The sequence below is a fragment of the Arachis hypogaea genome, chromosome 6, assembly GCF_003086295.3.
Source record: "Arachis hypogaea cultivar Tifrunner chromosome 6, arahy.Tifrunner.gnm2.J5K5, whole genome shotgun sequence".
Classification (NCBI taxonomy): domain Eukaryota; kingdom Viridiplantae; phylum Streptophyta; class Magnoliopsida; order Fabales; family Fabaceae; genus Arachis; species Arachis hypogaea.
In genome coordinates this window covers 35,161,611-35,179,121 of record NC_092041.1, presented here as the reverse complement: position 1 = coordinate 35,179,121, position 17,511 = coordinate 35,161,611, and the positions used below count along the sequence as shown (strand labels likewise).

The window sequence follows — 17,511 nt, the reverse complement described above, 5'->3', positions numbered from 1 at the left end:
CCCGGTACACTCTTGGGTTATAATACCTGCACACTCTTGGGCTATAGTGCTCGTACCAATCCCATGATTAAAGTGATGGGTCACACTCTTGGGCTATAGCGCTTGTAACCACTTTTTGGAAAATCGCCGTATAAATCAATGACAAGAAGAATAATTGGTGTAGCACTTCCAACCACAATTATTTCATCATATAATCAAATACCTTTCAAGATATAATAATTGTTTATCTAATATTCCACAATTTTTCTAAAATAATAAACTAAAACAGAGCGGGTCATGAGATTTAACTTTATAATCAATTTTTTGAATATTTCAGAGTTATGCTTAAATTCTATAAATATTTTTAAAATGTATAAATATGCCTACTGGACTAAAATATATAAATATGCTTAAAATTTGTAAAATGACATATTTTGTAAGTTACTTTAATTGAATTAACGTACTTTAAAATTACTCTAAATAACTCTGAACTTCTATAAAAGAGATCCAGTCTTCATTGGTTACTTTACAAATCATTCACAATATTGTACAAATTTTGAAATACCCAAAACTTCATTAAAATAAGTAAATTGGATATGGTTTTTCCGTTTTCAAAATAAAATCTCTTTGTTCAATTAGGGTCATATTTTTTCCAAAGTTATCTTCCACTTTAAACCACGTTTTTTTTGCAAACTAATTATTTTTTTTAAAAAACTAAACTCAATTAATTTCAATAAAATTCACATATTTATAAATAAATAATTTTTATTCATTAAATCTTTCTCAAAAGCCAAACCTCTTCTCCTTTTTATTCGAAATTTCCGTTAAAAATATTCATTTTAGTTATATTTAATTCCAAATCAACATTCGACCGACAGAACTCAATTACATACTATTATATAACTCATATTTCAGTCAATTATTCAACAACAATATCCCAGTTCCAAATTTCTCAACATGGCCGAATCACAACAATAATTTCAACAATAATTCAGGTAAAATTTTAACAGCCAACAATAACAAATTTAAAAAACAGACATCAACAGACAATATTTCAACCACATATATCAATTAATTCATAATTTTAACCGATTAACGAGTCAAACCCTACCTCTATAAAGTGAAGAACACACACAAGATACCGAAGGAGGTTTTTGATCGGTCAAACGGAGCAAAAACATTGAAAACTCAGTGGTTCTTCTCCTCCCTTGGTTCGACCGAACTAGTTCTTGGCAGGGGTATCTCCACTTCGTGATTCCTCCGAATAAAACGTACGTCACCGCTAGAGGAGGAAGATACAGTCACTTCTATCGGATACGAATTTTTTTGGGGGTCACGGATCTCAAAAAATCAAACTCGAATAGTCAGAAATCAACCAAAATCCTCGCTTTTCTCTTCATGCATGCCTCTGCTGTTCCTTGAGGAAAGAGGGAGAATTTTGTGTTTTTATATAACTTGATTATTGACTAAGTGTCACTTAACCAAGGAGAAGGAGGCATGCGTCGCAACACGTGGCGCATTAAGTGCTGCGTGTCGCGATTTTATACTGTTGAGTTAGTGAGGGTTATTATTTTTAAATATCTTAAAAAGTAATTAAGATAATTAGATATGGTTAAAAATTAATTAATTATCTCAAGTAGTGGTACTTAGTTAAAATAAGAATTGAATAAATTACTAATGTAAATAACATAAGTAAAACCAAATTTTTATAATCTTTTTAGTTTAATATCAAATGACTGTCTTTCGTCAAATAAAATTAAATAGTAACATAATATTAACATTATATTATTATTCATTTTATTTAAAAATCACAGAAAAATTATCATAAATATTTCACAAACAAAACTTAAAACTCGCATACGCGAATATATTGCAAAAACCAAGATGTTAGAATAAACATATACTACCGTATTCGTATCTCCCATAAATGTAGGCACCACTCAAACAAGGCCTTAACACATACACATTGATGCACGCTATATAAACAAAGTTTCATAGAAAACTTTTTGCATGCCAAAGATCTTTTTAATTGATCTTTATTTTGCCAATCATACTTTATGATACCTTTATCATATAATTGATCACAAAACAATTTACCCCCATCAAATTATCTTTATAATGTACATCATGAATTTGCTCAAAACAAAATGTGGTTGCGTAAAAAAATTTAAAAATGACAAAGTTAAAGCAATTCACCTCGGCGGAAAGATGATTTCGTCCCAATGATTTGCTTGCTCCTAATACGCGTGAATTACACAATCTGGTCCATTTTCGACGTATACACCTTTGATACTTCTGTTTTTTAGCCTTAATTCAAACCAACAAAAACTCTTTTACTTGTTACATTTTTTTATGGAAATTAAATGATTCTTGTTTCGCTTTGTTGTCAGGTCATAGGCGCGCCGTAGATACCAATATGTCAATGGTATAGTAGTATATCAAATTCATTGTCTTTCAAAAATTAATTTTAAAGAAATTTAGTCATGCAAGATTCGTTAGAATTCATATTATTAGGCATAAGTTGCCACAACACGAACAAAAACACATATTCATCAAGTAGTGATGCATACGGCTTCATCTACACATATTTGGATAATTATTTAAAAATACATTCTCTCCAATTTTTTTAACATTTAGAGAGAATAAAATATGATTTTTCACTCTTAATTCTATAAGTGGGACCAAAAATAGATAGAAAAAAGAAAATAATAAAAGATGAGATCAAACACAGAACACCATCTTTTTTTCCACTGGAGAGGATCTACTCCCCAATCTTATTTCCCAAAATTCTTAGTCGTGAATGATTATGTGTGTGTTTGGATTACAGTTTGCAAACTATAGTTTGTATAAAATTGATTTTGCAAACTTGCTTTTGATGAAAAGTAAGTTTGTGTTAACGTGATTTATGTTTGGTAATCTTTATATCAAAATGGATTATAGTAAAATAAATGTTGTTTGGATTATACTACTCAAAATCACTTTTAGATGAAAAATTACTAAAAGAGACATCAATTTAAATAATTTTTTATATTATTCTATTATTTTACTTTAGATATTTGAATAGATCTTATTAAGAGACATGATAAAACACTAATAAAATACATAAAAAATAATACAAGATATCATAAAAAATTCATATAATAAAAAAAATTCATATGAACTAGAAAACAATTAAAAATAATAATATACATGAAAAAACAGAACATTAAAAAAATAATATAAAAAATATTTATCATATAAATAAAATAAATACAATAAAAAATAAAAATATGAAAAATAGTATTATACATTTTATAATGTCAAAGAAAAAGAAAATGTTCTATAAATTTTTTAGTACCGTTGGTACTCTTTAATTTAGTATCATTTTAGACTATAAATTTTTATTATTTATGACTCTTTTGTTACTTATAATTAGTATATAATAAAGACAAAAATAAAGTACAGTCAGAAGTACAATAAAAACGAAAAAAAACATGCAAACATCGTATATAATAATTACGATCAACAACATATATTATATAAAAAAAATATAATAAAAAATAAATAAAATTCATACGAATAAAATCAAATAAAAAATAAAAAAATTTATACACAACATAAATATAGTACAATAAAGAATAGAAAAAAGAATTTATATAAATAAAAAATAATAAATTTTTTATCTGGACCGTGATTGAAATAAATTTGCATGAAAAAAAATTGGATCGAAAAACATACATAAAGAACTATTGTAAAAGTTATATGGTTACTTCCATTTTTTTTATAGAAGAAAACAAATGATAAAGTTGGTAGAAAAGGAAAAAAATTCTCATATAATTTCTTAATGATAACCAAACTTTTCCAACGTGAACGCATAAGCTAGAAATTTTTACTTCTGATAAACGTACGTTTAGAGGTATAAGCACTTCTAGGTTGAGAATTCTAAAAGATTGCCAAACATAAAAGTGTAACGTTCAAGACGCTCAAACGAGCTTCTCTCTTCCTCAACGTGAATCCCAAACACACCCTATGTTATGGATAGATGACATGGATATTTATATTCACACGTCTCGTCAGTTGTTTGCCACTCTGAAAAGTATGATATCTTGTCGTGAAATCAAGAGTCGTACTCGGTATATTCACATAATAAGCATTGTTCTTGTTCTTAACTTTACTCTTTAAACCTTATTTTTGCAACAATTTTGTCTATTAAGAATATGTTTCATTCGTGTTTTCGTTTTTTATTTCCAGTTTTGGTATCTTTTATTTTTAAAATTTTGTAATAAAGGGAGTAAAAACATGATTTTATTATATTAATTGTTTTTCTTTTTTAAAAACAATTTTCAAAAGCAGAAAATATAAACAAAACAGACTCTAACACTACAAGAAAAAGGCCTATGGCCACGTTTTTTTTGCTACGCTTTAAAAGTGTGGTCAAAAGTGGTCTATGGTCACGCTTTTGTGAGGGTGGCGCTTGAATAGAGATTTGGCCACGTTTTTTATTGCTACGCTTGAAAAACGTGGCGAAAAGGTCAATGGCCATGTTTTTATGAGGGTGGCAGTTGATGCGAAATTTAGCCACTTTTTTTCTGCCACGCTTATAAAGCGTAGCCATAGAGAGATTTTGGCACGCTTTTAAAGCGTGGCAACAGAAATTTACTATTGCAGCATTTGAAAAGCGTAGCCGTTTCCTATAAGTCTTTTGGCACGCTTCAAAAGCGTGGCCAAAAGGTTCCCTCAGGAAAAAAAAATTAAAAATGCTTGAGTCTCTTGTAACTTAAAACTTTTAGAGATTAAAGAATAAAAAGCTCGTATACTAACTCCTTCATCAAAAGCTCCTTCAAAGACCCTAAACCCTAACTCCTGCGACGACGAACCACTCCTGCGACGACGGCACTCCTGCGACGACGACACTCTGTGAAGAACCTAGCTGCGCTCGCGATGCCTCCACCGGTTCTGGCACCCCTAACCCTCATTCTGCGGTGACTCTCTAGCGGTGACTCGCTCCGCTCAGTTGTCGTCGCAAACCTGCCGTCGATGAAGCCTTTGCCGCCGCTCCCTTCCGTTTCTGCAAACCCTTGACTCCTTCGGTGCCGCTCCCTTCCTGCTTAGCTTTGGAAGAAAGTAGACTCTCCACGCATTTGAAAAGTCCTGTTCTTTGTAAGTCCTGTTCTTGTTCCTTTAATTTCTTTTATTTCTTTTCCTATTTCACACTTTCTGTAAAAGATTTGAAAAGAACTAGGGGACAATTTTTTATACTTCCAAAATAAGGGTTGTTTTCGTAACTAGAGTTAGTGCAATGCGAAGTATTGAAAATTTGTTAATAGGGTTTTGGCTATTCACTTTTGGATCGCCAGGTTATTCCTGGATACGGACATGGTGTTTTGCACAAAACAGATCCAAGATACACATGCCAAAGGGAGTTTGCTTTGAAGCATTTGCCAAAAGATCCATATTTCCAGCTAGTAATTGTTTATTTCCTAATGTCAATATTATTTCCTAGGGGAGTTAATGAGCCAACAAATGTTGTAACTAACCTTCCAAATGGTGAATATTTGGAGAAGCATTTTCTCGTGTGATCTTTGTCATTGAAGTTACTGAGTGCCTTGTTGATTGGTTGATTTTTCTGTAGCACGATTGGAATTGTTGGTGCTGATTGGAGGCTTCCATGAATTTCCAAAGCTTTTTTGTGTCATTGAGGTCTGAAAAAGAATAAATATTTAAACTAGAATAAGAACATTATGCGTAGCAAGTCTGAATATTTAAACTTAATTAAATGACGTTATGATAATATATGTATAGGAAATATAATATCTGTTGGAACTTGGTGAGAGGAAAGAGTGTGAATGGAAGAGTTGAAAGTTGAAACCTGTAGGGGCTAGTTATTCCTACTATATTCATCTGTGTTAACAGATTGCAAGCTTCTGTCTTTATTTTCTGACTCGTTTTCTGTCTAATTATATAAACACATATTGAAAAGGGTTCAACATAGACTCAGAAATCAGAATGCAGTACATAAAAGAAACTGACCAATCCACCTCATAGTTAACTTGTCTTTCTATCAAAGTAAAGACCCCTCTGTTCATTGCATTTGTTGCTCATTCATTGAACACTAGCTTGCTATGCATGTGTGTGTGTGAATTGAGATAGTGTGTTGAATTAACAGAACCAGACAACCAGTGGTTGTTGGTAGTACATGGTAGAGTGAATGAACCAATTTTTTTGTATGTGCTGATTTTTTAATAATTCAGTTAAATAGTCCTTTAAAGAAATTGGTTAAAATAGTGGAAAACATAAAAAAACTTACAGTTAGTTAACCTTTTTCATTAAAACTTTCTACATTTAAATATTTAATATGTTTATAAGTGTTCTAATAAGACTTAAAATTTAAAAAATATGCAAAAAAAAGAAAAAAGAAAAAAATAGTGAAAGGCAAAATATGTATCTAATAAGGAGAAATAAAATAAAAAGCATACACTTGTTGACCCATGATTCAAAGGGGTCCTCTAGCGGGGAAGGAATAAGAGATCTAGTTTGCTTATTGTTTAAGATTTCTAAATCATAGCAGCAAAGAATCTTAACTCACCAGTGTTTATCATCGATGTCATTGAAAAAACACACATTCCTCACACACAATGTTGTTAATAATAAGTCTTAAACAAAAGTGAACAAATTTTGCCGTTATCATGTCGAGAACTTGGAAAAGTTTAAAGTTCATTTACTACATAAGTTGACTTTGCTTACATCCTGCAAAATTTAAATTCTGGATTCCTTTTAAATTATCCTCAGTAACTTTTTCTTATTATTTATTTGGAAAATTGGAAGGTTTATTATTAAGCTAATAAAAAACAGTTTATCCAAAATTTCAAAAGATTGTTACTTTTGGTGGAACTAAAATTTTTATTGAATAGAAAAAATAATTTTCAATTTAAGCAATCATACATATTAATATAAGATTGATATTTAAACATAATGAATGGTAAAATTTAATGCATATTTGGATCCAGCATGCAATAACATCACAACTTGGACTCCTTTATGAATGGGCTATACAAGAACAGAGAAAAAAAAACGAATTAGATCATTTTATCTTAACAAGGCTTGATTCCCTGAAGGCCACACCTCTGGTTTATAGTTCTGGGCCGTATTTTTTACACAGTTTGGAACGGGCTTGCTTGCTTTTTGGTCATTTAATTTGTTCCTATAAATAGAATTCTGTATTTGATTGAAGTTTAATTTAAGTAGCAAGTCTCTATATGTTTTGTTTTGTTACTTAAGTTCACAACTATAACAGGTTTTGGGATCACGTTTCTGTGTCTAAAATGGGAAAATCCTTAGTTTTTTAGCTGCTGCCTCTGCTTTTTTTTTATTTTTTTAACCTGTCATTTTTCTTTCTTTTTCTCTAATGTATGTGTTTTTTGAAGCCTCACAAACTTTAATTACAAGTTTCAGGCTTTTTTTCCCTTTGGTGCACACAGATGGGATAACTACATGAAATCCCCAAAGTATGTTCTGTTGATTCTTTATATTTATGTCTCCCCTTGATGTTTTTTCACTTATGAGTTCCATGATGTTCTCCTGAATTATGCTAGTGAGATCAAGTTGGAGGAGGCTGCTGTTTTGCATTACACATGCTAAATTCTCATACCTCACTTCCAGACGTGATCGCTGTGGTTGCAAACCTACCAAAGAAGATGTAAAAAGATGCTTCATGTTGGAATTTGACAGATCTGTGAGTTCATGAACTCTGTTTCCACCTTATTCTTTTACTTTCTTTTCTGTCCACTTAGCCATTTGGTTGAATATTGGGGAAAAATGGATTTGTCTTACCCATGCAGTATATAATTAGATTACTATAGTTTGAACTTAAGGTTGACCAATCGTCACAGATTCTAGTTACTAAAAAATAGGGAAAAAGGGTTTGGGCGTGGTGGGGACTACTTTCCCAACTCATGAGTATTCATTATAGTGTTCATTATTTCCTCTGTAGTAAGTGCAATTACTCTCTGCTGCTACAAGGACAATAACACAGCCATGGCTGCTTCAGTTTCAACCATAGGAGCTGTTAAAGGAACTCCAGTATGATACTTTTACCTTTGTTTCTTTCAATTAATTCTATTCATTCAATTTATCACTTCTAGTTTTAAACTATGTATAAGATTAGGATAGTAATTGGATTAGATGCAGTGTGAATTAGTAATCAGTTATAGATACCAAATTAGAAAAATAATGATCATGCGGACTATGGATACATACATATCATTAATTTGTGAGTTATCAATATATTTAGATGCGGTTCATGATTTCTTGTATAGTTAAAAAAATTGGATTATAGTTTTGAATAATAGAGTAGTAACTCTTAAATAATAAGAGAATAATGTAATTTTACATTGCAGGTGAGTTTGAATGGTTCTGGAGCTGTGGCTTCATCAGTTCCCAATTCATCAGCTTTCTTCGGAAGCAGCTTGAAGAAGGTTACATCAAGAATCCACAGCAGTAGCAAGATTTCCTCCGGAAGCTTCAAGATTGTGGCGATCGATGAGGACAAGCAGACAGATAAGAACAGATGGAAAGGGTTGGCCTATGATATCTCAGGTGACCAGCAAGACATCACAAGAGGGAAGGGTATTTTGTAGTTTTTAGAGGATGTAGATAATGTAATAGTTGTTGGAATTGTAATGCATGTAATACAAATTCATGGGTAGTTGATATCACTTTGATTTTTTGTTAGAGTTTATCATGTGATCAACTACTTTATTTGGTGTACAAGTTTATGAAGGTTTTATATTGTCTAAATTTTACATTATTTATGAATTGTTAGATTTTATTATGAAGATTAAAAAAAATTGAACTTGAACAAACTTATAGCCACGCTTTAAAAGGTAGCTATTTCCGTACAGCAGTCACTTTTCACCGCGCTTTAAAGCGTAGCTATATCTCTAGCTATTGGCACGCTTTAAAAGCGTAGCCATATCTCTAGCTACTGGCACGCTTTAAAAGCATAGCCATATCTCACGACTTTGTTACACTTTAAAAGCGTAGCCGGATCTCTAGTTATTGGCACCCTTTAAAAGCGTAGCCATATCTAGATACTGGTACGCTTTAAAAGCGTAGCAAATCCTCTCGCATACGACCACATTTAAAAGCGTGGCAATAGATAAAAGCATGGTGACAAAAAAAGCGTGGCCATAGGTTACTAAAAGCGTGGCGATAGAGCAGCCGGCACGTTAGCAGTTGTGACCCTTTCAAAAGCGTGCCGGTTACTCAAAAAGCATGGCGAAAAGCTATCGCTACGCTTTTTTTCACTTTTCGCCACACTTTAAAAGCGTAGCAAAATCCTGGTTTTCTTGTAGTGTAAGCCCCTTTTAACAATTGTTATTTTCAATTATATGAGCTTAACTTATTTTAAGAAGATATATCATATAATGATTAAAAATTTAAAATCATGTTCGTCACTACAAGTTCTATAAAAAAGGAATGGAACATTTGTCTTTTTTCATCCCTGCTAAGGAAAGATACCCAAGCTCTCTTAGATATTTTGTGTCAAGTTCTAGGAAGTATATCTACTAGATTAAATCTCTGCGTTAACCGGTGTTATAGGTAAAATTCTTTAGTGAAAGTAGAATGATTATTAATGAGTTTTATCTCAATTTTTTTTTGTCTAGTGTTAAAGTTGATTAAATTACTTTGACAATTCATATGTGAAAATTTATATCCAAATGAAAAATAATGACAAAATTTATATCAAGTATTTTGTTAAAACTAATTATTATTGTTAAAAACAACAGACTAAATTGGAGAAAAGGATTGTATATTATTTAGAGTTGTGTGTAAAGTACAATATATAAGGGATATATATAAGTGCTAGAAGAATCAGAGTAATAAAAGTATACAATCCTATAATTAATATACAAATATGCTATGTAAATATAAATGATATTAATTGATCTAATATTGATTCTAATTTATTCTCTAATATCACCCTTCAAACTCAAGCGGGAGCTAAAGGATACCATCTTGCGTTTGGATACCAAAGTCCGACAACGAGTCAGATGATGAGTCTTTGTGAAGATATCAACAGTCTGATCCAGTGTTCCAACAACGATGAGAAGAATAACATTAATAAGGATGTGTTGCCGAAAAAAGTGACAATCAATCTCAATATGTTTAGTGCGTTTATGAAACACATCATTATGGGTAATTTGAATAGCACTGCAGTTGTCACAAAAAACATCAGTTGGGGACGACTGCGGTGCACCCAAGTCTTCGAGAAGCCAACGAATCGAGACAACCTCAGCAGTGGTGTCAGCGAGAGCATGGTATTTAGCTTTCGTACTTGATCGAGCAGTGAGTGCTTGCTTCTTAGATCGCTAGGAAATGAGAGAGTAGCCAAGAAACAAACAATAACAAGTAGTAGAATGATAATCAGTGGGATCACCAGCCCAATCAGCATCTGAGTACGCCTGAAGGGATAAAGATGAATGCACAGAAAAATAAAGGCCATGAAATAGGATGCCTTTGATGTAGCGAAGAACGCGAAGAACTGCCGCATAGTGAGTAGTACGAGGAGCTAACAAGAACTGGCTAAGAACATGAACCGAATAGGCAATGTCTGGTCGGGTGACAGTTAAATAGACTAGTCCTCCAACTAACTGTCGATAAAGAGTAGGATTATCCAAAACAGTGCCATCCATAGGAGTAAAACGAACATTAGGCTAAAGAGGAGTAGACTCATTGTGACTATCTGTTATACCGGCTTGAGTAAGAAGATCCGAAGCATACTTGGCTTGAGAGAGATAGATACCATCATCTGTGGATATAACCTTGAGACAAAGAAAATAACTAAGAGAACCAAGAGCCTTCATTTCAAAAATATGGTGAAGTGAGGCTTTGAGATCAGATATACCATTAACATCATCTCCAATAATGATCATGTCATCAACATACAAAAGCAGAAGAACAACTCTGCGTTTACTTTTACGAATAAAGAGAGCATTCTCATGAGGGATGCAAGTGAAACCGAGACTGCATATAGTGGTGCTGAACTTGTCAAACCATTTACGAGGAGGTTGCTTAAGACCATAAAGGGCTTTGTGAAGGAGATAAACTTTGCTAGAAGGATAAGGATAACCCAGAGGAGGTTTCATATAGACCTTCTTTTTCAAATCTCCATTAAGAAATGCATTCTTCACGTCCATCAGACTGAGAGACCATTTTTTGACTGCAGCAATGGCAAGAAGAGCTCAAACAGATGTGAGACAAGCAATAGGAGCAAAAGTCTCTTCATAGTCAATACCATACTCTTGCATACAACCTTGAGAAAACAATCGTGCCTTATAACGGTCAATAGAGCCATCAGAGCGAGTCTTGATCTTGTAGACCCATCTACTTCCTAGAACTTCCTGATTAGAAGGAGGATCAACCAAATCCCAAGTGTGTGATTTTTCAAGTGCTTGTATTTCTTCATGCATTGCTTGTTGCCAATTTGGATTTGTGGAGGCTTATTTGAATGACATAGGTTCATGTTGATGAAGAATAGTAGAAAAACAATAATAATCAAGAAGATGATGAGGTGAATTTCTTACCCTAGAAGAACGAGTGGAAGAAGGAGGCATGATGGTAGGAGCAGGATCCTCGTCCAGTCTGGAATCAACGGGAGATAAAGAAGTTGGAAGAACACGAGGCTGTAGAGGGCGACTCGAGATAAAACCTGTAGAATCATCACTAGAAAAAAGATCAACATTGGGGTTAGTGAACAAAGGTGACTGGTGCACGAAATTGTGATCTCAATGGCGCTAACAACTTGGTACGCACAATTGTAATCTCAACTCTTTTTCACAACTTCGCACAACTAACCAGCAAGTGCACTGGGTCATCCAAGTAATAAACTTTACGTGAGTAAGGGTCGATCCCATGGAGATTGTCGGCTTGAAGTAAGCTATGGTCATCTTGTAAATCTCAGTCAGGCGAATTTAAATGGTTATAGAGTTTTGATAATTAAAAGATAAATAAACATAAAATAAAGATAGAGATACTTATGTAATTCATTGGTGGGAATTTCAGATAAGCGTATGGAGATGCGTTATTCCTTTTGAATCTCTGCTTTCCTACTGTCTTAGCTTCATTCAATCACTCATACTCCTTTCCATGGCAAGCTGTATGTTCGGGCATCACCGTTGTCAATGGCTACCTCCGGTTCTCTCAGTGAAAATGGTCCTCTACGGTTTCTTGCATGGATAATCATCTGTTGGTTCTCACTCGTGTTAGAATAGGATCCAGTGATCCTTTTGCGTCTGTCACTACGCCCAACAATCATGAGTTTGAAGCTCGTCACAGTCATCCCATCCCGAATCCTACTCGGAATACCATAGACAAGGTTTAGACTTTTCGGATCTCAAGAATGTTGCCAATTGATTCTAGCTTATACCACGAAGTCTCTGATCTCAAGGAATTGAAGGCTCTGTTCTCAGGAGAGGCAATCAAACGCATGGACCAGGAGTCCAAGAGATACACACTCTAGCTTTTGCAGGTAGAACAGAAGTGTTTGTCAGGCACGCGTTCATAAGTGAGAATGGTGATGAGTGTCATGGATCATCACATTCATCAGGTTGAAGTGCAAGTGAATGATGCGGTATTTTACAACCCACAAACTAACCGGCAAGTGCACCGGGTCGTACCAAGTAATACCTTACGTGAGTAAGGGTCGATCCCATGAGGATTGATGGATCAAGCAACAATAGTTAAGTGATAGGATTAGTTAGGCAAGTAGAAAATGGTTTTTGAGATATTCAAAGAGCATTAAACAGTACTTTAAGAATTTTAGAAACCAAGCAGCAATGAGTTGGGAATAAAATATTTAAGAAAGTAGTTAAGGTTTCAGAGTTATCTATTTTTCCTGATTTATTTTCCTTACTAACTATTTTAATCATGCAAGATTTAATTTCATGGCAAACTATATGTGACTAGACCCTAATTCTTTAGACCTTCCTAGTCTCCTCTAAAATTCATTAATTGCCAATTCCTTGGTCAATTAATTCCAATTAGAGGGTGATGATCAATTTGTAGTTTATATGCCAAAAGAATCCTAATTATCCACAAATAGGGGAATTATATGTCACGTATCCCGTTAAATACAAACAATTAAAAATTCAGTATAATATGTTTTCAAGCTGTCGTTCAAGTAAAGAGCTTTTCCAAGTTTTACAAGAACTCAATTAGAACATGGGTCATACTTCCGTTCCGTCCATATTCATAAAATAAAGAGCGAAAATAATTATTGAAATATAAATCTAAACATGGATTAAATTAGAAAGATCAAACGAATAAATCCATACAAATAGACAGAGCTCCTAACCTTCACAATGGAGGATTAGTTGCTCGTAGTTCAGAGAAGAAAAATAAAGGTTCTAGTAAAAAATGTGTACCCATGTCTAAATGTACAGAGTTTCTATTTATAACTAATCCTAATAAATTTAAAATCTAATTATCTAAAAATAATAATATCTTTTCCTAAAAGATAAGATTTAAATTTAAATTCGAATTAATTAACTACTCCGCGTCTTATAACGTGGGGACCACTCGGCTTCACTGGATCTGCGCCTAATTTGGGTGCTAAAATGGGGCCCATAAATCACCCCTCAGCGTTTTTTGCATTTCTGCACATGGCGCATGTCACGCGTACGCGTCAGTCTCGCGGACGCGTCGCTGGTCTTCTTCGCGAGTCACGCGGACGCGTCGGTCACGTGGACGCGTTGCTAAGCAAATCTTCAAATCACGCGTGCGCGTCAATCACACGGACGCGTCGCTGAGAATACCTCTAATTCACGCGCATGCGTCAGGCACGCGTGCGCGTCGCTCCTCGCAGCCATCTCCTTTGATTCTTGTGCTGCAGAAACTCCGTTAAATTCCGCCGAATGCTACCTAAAATAAATAAAATTTCCCAAAACTCAAAATAGCATCCATAGTGACTGACGCGCACGCGAGATTTGAAGATTTGCTCAGCAACGCGTCCGCGTGACCGACGCGTCTGCGTGACTCGCGAAGAAGACAGGGGTATACATTTATATAATTATATTTTAAATTTATTAGGATTAGTTATAAATAGAAACTCTGTACATTTAGACAGGGGTACACATTTTTTACCAGAACCCTTATTTTACTTCTCTGAAATATGAGCAACTAATCCTCCATTGTTAAGGTTAGGAGCTCTGTCTATTTGTATAGATTTATTCGTTTGATCTTTCTAATTTAATCCATGTTTAGATTTATATTTCAATAATTGTTTTCGCTCTTTATTTTATGAATATGGGCAGAACGGAAGTATGACCCATGTTCTAATTGAGTTCTTGTAAAACTTGAAAAAGCTCTTTACTTGAACAACAACTTGAAAACATATTATACTGAATTTCTAATTATTTGTATTTAACGGGATACGTGACATATAATCCCCTTATTTGTGGATAATTAGGATTCTTTTGGCATATAAACTAGAAATTGATCATCACCCTCTAATTGGAATTAATTGACCAAGGAATTGGCAATTAATGAATTTTAGAGGAGACTAGAAAGGTCTAAGGAATTAGGGTCTAGTGACATATAGTTTGCCATAAAATTAAATCTTGCATCATTAAAATAGTTAGTAAGGAAAATAAATCCAGAAAAATAGATAACTCTGAAACCTTAACTACTTTCTCAAATATTTTATTCCCAACTCATTGCTGCTTGGTTTCTAAAATTCTTAAAGTACTGTTTAATGCTCCTTGAATATCTCAAAAACCATTTTCTGCTTGCCTAACTAATCCTATCACTTAACCATTATTGCTTGATCCATCAATCCTCATGGGATCAACCCTTACTCACATAAGGTATTACTTGGTACGACCCGGTGCACTTGCCGGTTAGTTTGTGGGTTGTAAAATACCGTATCAAGTTTTTGGCACCGTTGCTGGGCATTGATTGTGATTAACAACTATCAGTTGTTTGATTACGTAGATTAGGCATCTTATTTTTTTTATTTTATTAAAAATCTTTTTTTTTTAAAAAATAATAATTTTCAAAAATTTTTTTTAATAAATAAATAGCACCAATATTTTTAATTAAGTTTGGTGTTACCTATTTATTATTTATTTTATTTAGTACGTTTATTATATTATTTTACACAGATTACCTCACTGGGACTTCTCTGTACTCTGACGTAGAGATTTCCATTCTTTCTTGTTTGCTGTTTGTTTATGCGCAGGAACAGAGACAAAGAACATCTCTTAGACTTTGATCCTAAACCTGAAAGGACTTTCAGGTGGCGTTTACAACAAGCAAGACTTTACAAGGCTACAGAATCAACAATGGATCCGAATAATACTGATAATACCAATGCGGCAAACCCGAATGGGAATGAACAAAGGAGAGTACTTGGCTCTTTCTTCGCTCCTATTGAAGACCTATATGGAAAGAGCATTGTGGTACCTCCTATTGCTGCGAACAACTTTGAGTTGAAGCCTCAACTGGTCACTCTGGTGTAACAAAATTACCAGTATCATGGTCTTCCCCACGAAGACCCAAATCAGTTTATTTCTAGCTTCCTGCAAATCTGTGATACTGTGAAGACAAATGGAGAGAACCCAGATGTGTACAAACTCATGCTCTTCCCATTTGCTCTAAGGGATGGAGCAAAGCTATGGCTAGATTCCCAACCCAAGGAGAGTTTGGACACTTGGAACAAGGTGGTTACTGAGTTTCTCACTAATTTTTTTCCACCAAAGAGGCTGACTAAGTTTAGGGTGGAGGTTTAGACCTTCGGGCAGAAGGATGTTGAGACTCTGTATGAAACTTGGGAGAGATACAAGCTACTGATTAGGCAATGCCCTCCAGACATGTTCTCAAAATGGACTCAACTAGATATCTTTTATGAAGGCTTGGGTAAAATGTCCAAGATGTGCTTAGATAATTCTGCAGGAGGTTCATTGCACAAGAAGAAGACACCAAAGGAGACTATTGAGCTTATTGAATTAGTTGCAAGCAACCAATATTTATACTCCTCTAACAGAAATCCTGTGAATTCTAAGGCTCCTCAGAAGAAGGGTGTCATGGAATTGGAAGCTCTTAATGCTATTCTTGCTCAGAACAAGCTTATGTCTCAGCAAATAAATCTACTTACTCAACACATGGGTGGCATACAAGTCTCAGCTATCAACACCAAAAATCCACCTCAAGAGATCTCTTATGACATGGCAGGACATTTAGTGCAGAATGACAACTATGATTATGCTCAATCTTCTTCTGAATAGGTCAATTACATGGGGGGTGGTTCTAGAAATCCTAATAATGACCCCTATTCTCAGACATACAATCAAGGATAGAGAAATCACCCAAATTTTGGGTGGAGGGACCAACCCCAGAAACCTTAGAATTTCAATAATAACTCTCAGGGCGGTTTCCAATAGAACAGTTACAATAACTGCCAATCTCAGACTCAGCAGGCTAACTCTAAATCCAAGGAAGATTCTAATTGGGAGATGATGAGGAGTTTTATGCAGGAAACTAGAGCCTCTGTTAGAAACTTGGAAGTGCAAATGGGCCAACTGAGCAAGCAAATACCTGAGAGGTCTGCAAGTACATTTCCAAGTGATACAGTGGTGAACCCAAGAGAAGACTGCAAGGTTATTCAATTGAGAAGTGGTAAAATAGCTGGCTCTGAGACAAGGGCCAATGAAGAGCTAGTTGAAAAGAAGGCTCTAGAGGAGAAAAAAGAAGAAGTGGAGCACGCCCCCCCAAAGCGTGCAGATAACCCATTCCCTGACTCTTTAGACACGTATCCTACATTGCTAAAGGCTTCTGAATACAAGCCAAAAATGCTATATCCTCAGAGACTTCAGAAGGCTTCAAAAGAAAAGCAGTTCTCTAAATTTTTAGATGTCTTCAAGAAGCTATAGATCAACATTCCCTTTGCAGAGGCTCTGGAGCAAATGCCCTTCTATGCTAAATTTATGAAAGAATTGTTGACCCACAAGAGAAACTGGAAGGAACAAGAAACAGTGGTGTTAACCAAGGAATGCAATGCCATTATCCAACACAACCTTCCTGAGAAGATGCTCGACCCAGGGAGCTTTGTAATTCCTTGCACCATTGGGGATGTCACCATTCAGAGAGCTTTATGTGACCTTGGAGCCAGCGTCAATCTCATGCCACTTTCAGTGATGAAAAAGCTTCAAATTAAGGAGGTAAAACCCACTCGTATTTCTCTTCAACTTGCTGATCTTTTTATTAAATTACCTGTGGGTGTTGTTGAGAATTTACTTGTTAAAGTAGAACCATTCATCTTTTCTGTTGATTTTGTTATATTAGACATGGAAGAGGAGGTAAAGTCCTCTATTATACTTGGTAGACCCTTTTTAGCTACAGGTAGAGTTCTGATTGATGTACAAAACGGTGAATTAACCCTGAGAGTCAATAAAGAATAGGTGGTCCTTCATGTTTTTGAAGCTCTCAAGTACCCTAATGACTTTGAAGGGTGTATGAAAGTAGATTTTATTGAACCACTTGTTCAAGAGGTACTGA

At 34.4% G+C, this 17,511-nt stretch overlaps 1 protein-coding gene across 3 annotated transcripts; it reads left to right on the top strand.

The window, feature by feature from the left end:
- The first annotated feature begins 4,738 nt into the window (after positions 1–4,738).
- Positions 4,739–8,764, top strand: LOC112696544 (ribulose bisphosphate carboxylase/oxygenase activase 2, chloroplastic). 3 transcript variants are annotated; one of them, XM_072196946.1, is made up of 6 exons: positions 4,739–5,118; positions 5,316–5,423; positions 7,411–7,463; positions 7,551–7,690; positions 7,949–8,037; positions 8,355–8,764. In XM_072196946.1, the coding sequence occupies exons 5-6, from the start codon at positions 7,993–7,995 to the stop codon at positions 8,592–8,594; spliced, it is 285 nt and encodes a 94-aa protein (XP_072053047.1). In that variant the 5' UTR covers positions 4,739–5,118; positions 5,316–5,423; positions 7,411–7,463; positions 7,551–7,690; positions 7,949–7,992; the 3' UTR covers positions 8,595–8,764. The 3 variants fall into 3 exon arrangements, with proteins under 3 accessions (XP_072053047.1, XP_072053048.1, XP_072053049.1); XM_072196947.1 differs by lacking the exon at positions 5,316–5,423 and having other exon boundaries at positions 4,770–5,118; XM_072196948.1 differs by lacking the exon at positions 5,316–5,423 and having other exon boundaries at positions 4,786–5,118; positions 7,405–7,463.
- Positions 8,765–17,511: the final 8,747 nt, after the last annotated feature.

What these genes read in the sequence shown, in the direction of transcription:
- LOC112696544 (XM_072196946.1), top strand. Translation starts at nt 7,993, where the DNA reads ATGGCTGCTTCAGTTTCAACCATAGGAGCTGTTAAAGGAACTCCA. An exon ending in GAGCTGTTAAAGGAACTCCA is followed by an intron (nt 8,038 to 8,354) that starts GTATGATACTTT and finishes TTTACATTGCAG; the next exon opens with GTGAGTTTGAATGGTTCTGG.